Source organism: Pygoscelis adeliae, unplaced genomic scaffold (genome assembly GCF_000699105.1).
Source record: "Pygoscelis adeliae isolate BGI_AS28 unplaced genomic scaffold, ASM69910v1 Scaffold145, whole genome shotgun sequence".
In the NCBI taxonomy this organism is placed as follows: Eukaryota; Metazoa; Chordata; class Aves; order Sphenisciformes; family Spheniscidae; genus Pygoscelis; species Pygoscelis adeliae.
Window position 1 is genome coordinate 2183837 of NW_008824866.1, and position 7610 is coordinate 2191446.

Here is a 7610-nt window from a genome sequence, read left to right on the forward strand (position 1 = left end):
TTTCTAAGTAGTTTGTAGGAGTAAAGAATAACAGACAGAAAAGTCTAGCACATATAAACCCCCAAAATCCTATGCCAGAGTCTGATCAGAATTGAGGAAAACCTGGATCTGGTAAGAGGCTTAGCTCAATTAATTCAACAAAAATTTCATGTATTTATTGTATGCAACATAGAAAGTCTCATACACACGCACATACACAACCTTAATGAAAGCACAGAAAGTAGGAGAAATGCACATACTTCGCTACCAGATGCTTGATATAAAACACTGGCAATCAACTCTGGGTACAAAGTCATTTGCTGGACTGCATTTATCGTCTTCAGTGATATTGTCTTATTGTTGTGTGTCAACTCATAAACACCTGTAGACAAAAAAAAATATATTATTCTTGGAATCACTTACTATTGCTGTTCTTAAAAGAGGTGAAAGTGTACTCAAAGGTAGGGGGAAACAGATCTGATCATTAAAGCTACTGATTCACCACTCCTAATTTCAAAGGAAGGAGAAATTTATGTGCCAGATGCCATTCCACCCTACTGATTTAGCAACAAAGTTATTACCTTTTTTTGATCTAGCCTTTAAATAGAAGGCCCAAAACTAACCAGCTGAAGTGTAGTCTTTTCAGCAACATACTGATGCAGCTCTGGAACCGGCTACCTACAGATCACCTTCACAGGAGGTTCTTACGAAGTGAGACAAAGATCTAACAGGGATGAGCAGGATGTATTAAACCTGTCTCTGCAGAGAGGTCAGATACGATGGCCTCATCACCCTTTTCAGCCCTGTGTTTCTGAGACTTCTAAGAATCACTCACTAAGCACAATACGCCTTTGTATGGGATTGAGATGAAATTGAAGCTGGCGTACTTGAAGGATACATCATTCTGAGATATTAAAATCAAAAAACTGACGTCATTACTTAGGACAATAGAGGGAAAAGGAAAAAGAATCCAAATTAGAGAAAGAAAAAAAAAAGGAACAAAAACCTCAACAACAATGCAACAGCCAAACAAGATTACTGTTTCCAGCTCTAAGCATATCTTGGTGTGTGGTCTGCAGCTGGCTCCCTGCAGGCCAAACCAGGTCTTGCAGGACTTATAACTGGGTTCAGCACAGCTATGATAGACCTTTGAAAACTGGGTACCCCCATAATACCTAGTAGACACGTGAGTCTATCTGTTCGCAGAGGCAGCATACATGAATGAGGCAGTCCATCTATCCACCGCATGGGTAATCTCCCCAGAGATAACGAGGAACTGACTGTACCAAAGACCTTATTACATATTGCTGATGAGCTACACATCAGCTGGGAAACTGTTCAACCAATAAAACTATACCTGCAAAGTTTAACTGGCTTCGGATGAGGTTTCACGAGGGGACTGAACTAATTCAACGGCTGACCACTGCGAGACAGGGCTGTTCACTCCCTCTTCTCTCCTGGAGTTCTCACCTTTTCCCCTTCTGAACTCACTAAACTAGCATGAAAGCGTTCCATCTTCTTTTCATTGCTTTAGTTTTCTGCTGGTTTAGGGACCTGGGGTCAGTGAGCTCCAGAGCCAGTGCAGGATAAAAAGCAGGAGCGCAAAGGGAGGAGAGACCATTGCCACCCAGTTTGTTCTCCTTCCTGTTGGTTTCTGTCCCCATTGCTCAGTGCTCATCAACATCTATTCATCATAGCTTACAGGAGTAGAAACCTCCGGCAGGGACAGGATCAAGCAGATCAACTCTTGACAGAAACTGTTCCATCTTCTGACAGAGTATGGAAAACAGTCATTTCCATCCCCCATTAAAGATCAATTATGCTTAAATGGCAAAAAATTCCCTATGTAGCATAGGCAAACCTAATGATAACTTCCATATGGGGCACTATGAGAGTAATATTAATCCTATTCCAGAGTACTGATTAAAGGCAATCCGCTGGAATACAGGATAGTTAAATACTGTTTTTTAAAAGGCACTGAAAAGTTAGGTCAGCATGCAGTTTTTAATTAATCTGACTGATATACCTATATAAGAGTATAAAATCAGCCTCCCCTGTCTGCGGGAGTTTTTTACTGTCTCCAAAAGGAACAGGACTTTTCAAGGTTAATAAAACAAACAGGTTTTGTACCTCTTTCAAAGGAAGGAGCCTTTAGCAGTTCTTTATAGAATGAGTAATAAATGGCGCTGTCACCCTGAAATGTAATTTCTCGTTCAAGTTCCTAGAAAAAAAAAAAATTCACCTCTTGCAATCTCTTCCCATAGAAGACTATATATTTTCAGACAGACTGGTTTTGTAACACAGCACATGGTTATGACTCCACTGTACATCTTCAAAGTATTCCACAAAACATTAATCTTCACAGCACCTCTGTCAGGTATATAATGCTCTCTTATAACTTAGCAAACATGCTCGGAATCAGAGCAACTCAAATCCACATTGTAAGTCAGCACAAGATCCACAGGATCCTTTCATATTCACAAACCTGAATTTCATTCAACTTTCCGTACTTCACTAAATAATACAGTTCTTTAAAAAAAAAAAACAAACCCACAACAGAAAAACATACATTCCTGTTGTTTAGCTTATGCGATCCCAGTATGCTTCAGTTTTTTCTCCAAATTTTAGAAAGGTATTTCAACGATAAAGGATGGCATGGAAAAACATATAAAAGCATGACAAGACAAGACCACTGTTAGTAGGAGAAACACTTAAAAAGAAAAAAAGGAAAAAAAACCCCACACAGCAAAAAAAAAGAGACTATACCAAAGACAGAGGCCTGACTAGAACAACATGGGATTCTGCAAGCAAGCAGTTCCAACATGACATGGATCAGATTTGATTTCAAGGACACAATTTGACTTTTGTTTCAGTAGTTTAACTTTTTTCTTTACCTGCCTGCTGGAAAACCAGAATTTCCGTTCATGATATGTTGAGAGGTACACAGCATACATCATTCCACTAGTGACTGCCGCAAGACAGCCAAAGAAAAGTTTCGCAAAACGCTGAATTAACATATCTGAAAAGGGACAGTGAAAAAGCTAAAATAGTCCAGAGGACTTAGAAACAAACAGTATGCCCTAAATATGACTCATTTCTAAACAGCAAGTAAACTTATAGAATCACAGAATCATAGAATAGTTTGGGTTGGAAGGGGCCTCTAAAGGTCATCTAGTCCAACCCCCCTGCCGTGGGCAGGGACATCTTCAACTAGATCAGGTTGCTCAGAGCCCCGTCCAACCTGACCTTGAATGGTTCCAGGGATGGGGCATCCACCACCTCTCTGGGCAACCTGTGCCAGTGTTTCACCACCCTCAGCATAAAACATTTCTTCCTTCTATCTAGTCTATATCTACCCCCCTTTACTTTAAAGCCATTCCCCCTTGTCCTGTCACAACAGGCCCTGCTAAAAAGTTTGCCCCCATCTTTTTTATAAGCCCCCTTTAGGTACTGATAGGCTGCAATAAGGTCTCCCCAAAGCCTTCTCTTCTCTAGGCTGAACAACCCCAACTCTCAACTTACTGGCATCAGAATTATCACACCATCAGCAGTACAGATATATCGAGAACTGGTTTGTTATTCCTGTCCTGCAGTTTTCTTTCCCAGTTGTTACCATTGCTTCACAGGACTCAGTTAAATACTCACACGCTACCCTGCAAATTTCTCTCCATTCTAGTAAGCTTCATTTTCAAAGGAATTCCAAGAGGAAAAAGTGTCTTCCAAATAAACAAAGCAAACTCTAGATTTTACCCAAAACACCACAAACTTCTTAAAGAAAGAAGTTAACAGAAAGAGGTGGTAATACCACGTCTAACATCAATACTGAGACATTCTATTCCCTGTTCTGTTTTCAAATATAAGAGGAAGGAACTAATCTGAATTTTACCAAACTCATTCAATGGGTGTCTACTTCACCCGTAGCTCCCTCAAGTTAGTATGCACTTTTAACATTAAAGTTTTTGTTAGCTTGGTGAGCACTTGCCTAAAATTACACCTGGTTTTAGTTCTATTTCTTGAAAAGCTGTAAGGACTTTTGTCTGTTCTTGTTTCACTACCATTACTTCATGCCTTTCAGCTTCCCAACTGAAAGATCATTCCAGGCGCAATTAAAATATGTATTTGTACTCAAATAGTAACAACAGTAAGATTCTTAACCCCTCTGCCTCTCCCCCCCTAACCTGAAACAATCCAGGACTACCATTTCACTCTGCAATATATAAAATGTCATTAGAGAATTCTAATGTGCATGCCTGTTTTCTCTTGAAACATTAAAAAAACTAATTCAAAATAAGTCTGTTACAAATTACTGTGCTACAAATATCTTCCCGTAAAGTGTAAAAGAATAATGAAAAAAAAAAAAAATCAGAAGTTGGCTAAAAATTCTGTAGCTTACATTTTGGCGATCTTCCCAGCTTTGAGTTTTCTTTGTTTCTCTCCTCTGGAGCCATTTTGTCAGATTCTGTGCAGTTTTGCTTCTTTCTCTGTCGCAGGTCTGCTGCCCCTGAAGACATTTTTTTTAAGTTATTGCAACACAATACCTAAAATCACACTCTGAGAAATCCACACAGCAGCAGGTAACAGCCAGTTATTGCTACTGGTTCAATCCCACAGCAGATATATTTGACAAAAAGACTGAATTAAAGTATTGCATATGCCTAACTAAAATAACAATGTAACAATACAGAAATCGATTCCTATGTTATTCCTTAGAAAATCCAATAGTTTTCTCTTGAGGCCATACTCTGGGATTACCCAGAACCCAAACTGGAAGCTAACTGGTTTATTCCATGGTGAACGTATTACACAAATGAAGGAAAGCAGTAGTTTAGATAAGTTGATACAGACACTGGGAGAAATTCGTGCCAATTTCATTCTACTCTCATCCTGGTTTTACCCTGCTATAGCACAGTAGTGTACCAAGCACATTACTGAAATACAAAGATTGGGCTAGTCCATTACTTTTAAATTGAGCTGCCTGTTATTCATATGTGAAAGCTTTTATAAAGTAAATATAATGTCACTTTTTTTCCTGCTTCCAGATCTACTGGAACTAAGCAGATTTATGAATTTTTAGTCTAACATACAACTAAAAAGCCCAGTCTGCTAGGCCACACAGATCATATCGCAAGACTGGGGGCTTCTTCGGCTTCTGTTAACTTTTCTGTAAACAACAGCAGTTTGAAGCCCTGGCCCTTTTATTTTATAGCCTGAAAGGCAATGACGCTAATTCACAGAGTGCAAGTCTCCATACAAAAAGACTAATTGCAAAAAATCTGTTATAATTAATATATTAAAGATGACATCCATGTGTGATGACAAGGTTTAACTGTAACTCATGCTCCAGAATTTTTAGCTATCCAGTTTGATCTACCGTCCAACATTGCTTGAAATTTTGTAGCCACTGATTTCCTCTGGACTTATACCGGCTCTTTCATAAAGCCATTCAACTTCAAACCTGAAGTGTCAATCTTCACATCCCACAATAAAACTTTTAATTACTCTGGTGGTATATTACCTCAAGTCTAAATCGGTCTACTTTTAACTCCCAACTGTTAGCTTTAAAAGTTAGAAACTAGAGATAGTAACATAAATAAACCTTTAAAGTGGTGTCTGCCTGTCTCGGGACACCTGTTTTTGTGTTTTAACAGGATTTTCAAAGCAATTTATGAATTATCCTGAGCAAACCAAGATCCCAATGATAACATTTTTCATGGAATGAACAGAAAATGTCTACCTTCTTAAACAAGACAAGAATTGGAAAGATATTAAACAAAACAAGGTTTAGGGCATTCAGTATCGCATTTACCGTTATGTCAATCCAAAATGAAATATACACCAGTATCTCTTCATGTCATGTATATTAAGTTAACCAGCAATGCAAACACTGAGTACACTGCAACTAAAAATCACTTGTACCACACAAAATAAAATGAGGGGAAAAAAAATAGATCACCAGAATGGGCAGATATGTGCTTGGAAAGACAACTGTCCGCCCTTGTCATCCTAGTTATGACCAAAGCAATAGCAGTGAGAACACTGGAGGAAAGGCATTTATTTTGTTTTTCTGGCAGATAAGTGATCTACCTTAGAAGTGTAACACACTTATAAAATCTAGAGATAGCAGCAATAATAGAAGACTCCCAAAGAAAGAACAATTTAAAATTCTATTTCCGAAACAACTACATCTCTGTAGGCAAATGATCTTTACCTCGGTTTTGAAGACTGCACAACAGATTCCCCCCCAAAAGCAATAATAAAGAAAGATCCAAGCATGCTACTTCTGTTTCTTTTGCAGCTGCCTCAAACAAGAAAAATGCTGTTTCCACTTCTATGAATCCTTTAAATGGGGTGAAATGAAAGTCAAACAAGGTGACAACTAAAAATAATCTAGGATTTTGAATTGATGACACAGCCTCTAGTACCTCTCTATCCAGCAAGCAATTTTTCATCCGAGATTGCTTTCTAGTTCCCTGTAAGTTCCCAGTATATTTTTTCAACTCTTGCTCAGAAAACATGTTCCACTTATTTTGTGTATCTATTGCAGAAAAGCATAACTCATTGCTCCTGTGTGCCGCTATATTAATCCATTTTTTGCATGCAGATTGAGCACTGTCTGCAATTCTTGTCCTCTCATCTAAAGAAGGACAAAGTAGAGCTGGGAAATGTTCAGAGAAGGGCCACAAGGATGATCAAAGGTGTGCAGTGGCTCCCATATGAGGAACAAGGAAGCAAGTGAGGATGCCTCAGTCTGGAAAAGAAGATGACCAACGGAAACATGCCAGAGGTCTACAAGCCAGTGAAGTGCACAAACAGGCTGAATAGAGAGCAGTGATTCACCTTCTTTTCTAATACTGGAACAAGAAGTTATCAAACAAACCCAGGGAGTCAGGCTAAAAGGAACCAGTTCATCGCACATCACCTTCATGCAGATCACTCTTACCCAAAGAATGTTCTGTAAATGAAGAGTTTACATAGATTCAAGAGAAGAAGGACACATTCATGGAGGACAAATAGCCAAAGACCACTAAACACACGGAAACCACATCCAGCTCAGAAGGTCTCCCAGCTGAGAACAGTTGGGAGGCTGGAATATGCCATGGGACAGTATCGCATATGCTTATTTTGCTCTTGCACGTCTCCAGGTGCCTACTTACGGTTATGTTTCTGTTGATTTCCCCAAGAAAACTAAATGCCCTCCCCCAGTCCCCACAAAGGGGGTTAGCACAAAAGAGACCTGGAGAGAGGAATGATCGGGGGTGGGGCTAAAAGTGAAACGAGAGAGGAGACAGACTAAAACATACAAACGGGGAAACGGAAGGGATGCCAACGGAAAAGCACACCCGCGGAGGCATCCACAGAGCCGACGGACGCTGCCCCGGGGTGCTCTGCACAGAAGCAATACTGGGCGAGGAAAGAGAAACAGACCCCAAGTTTCTGGGCTCCCATCCGCCCCGCTTCCTCCCGCTTGGTGCTGCAAACGACGGGCTGCCCTGGGCGGGGAAGAGGAGGCCTCGTCAGCGGGGCCCGAGGGGACCGCCGAGGAGGGATCGGTCTGGCCTGAGCCTGCACAGCCACCAGCCGCTGCAGCGGTGGGACCAGCGCCGCCGGGGGAGGGCGGGTCCGGTTGGGGG

At 40.5% G+C, this 7610-nt stretch overlaps 1 protein-coding gene across 1 annotated transcript in view; it reads right to left on the bottom strand.

The window, feature by feature from the left end:
- Positions 1-6898, bottom strand: part of DPY19L4 (dpy-19-like 4 (C. elegans)) — a 32004-nt gene extending 25106 nt beyond the window's left edge. The window contains exons 1-5 of the mRNA XM_009324416.1: positions 6817-6898; positions 4373-4480; positions 2874-2998; positions 2110-2200; positions 240-361 (exon numbers count right to left, since the gene is read on the bottom strand). Coding sequence (XP_009322691.1) covers positions 240-361; positions 2110-2200; positions 2874-2998; positions 4373-4480; positions 6817-6895 — 525 coding nt within the window. The 5' untranslated portion in view covers positions 6896-6898. The remainder of the gene's footprint in view (positions 1-239; positions 362-2109; positions 2201-2873; positions 2999-4372; positions 4481-6816) is intronic.
- Positions 6899-7610: the final 712 nt, after the last annotated feature.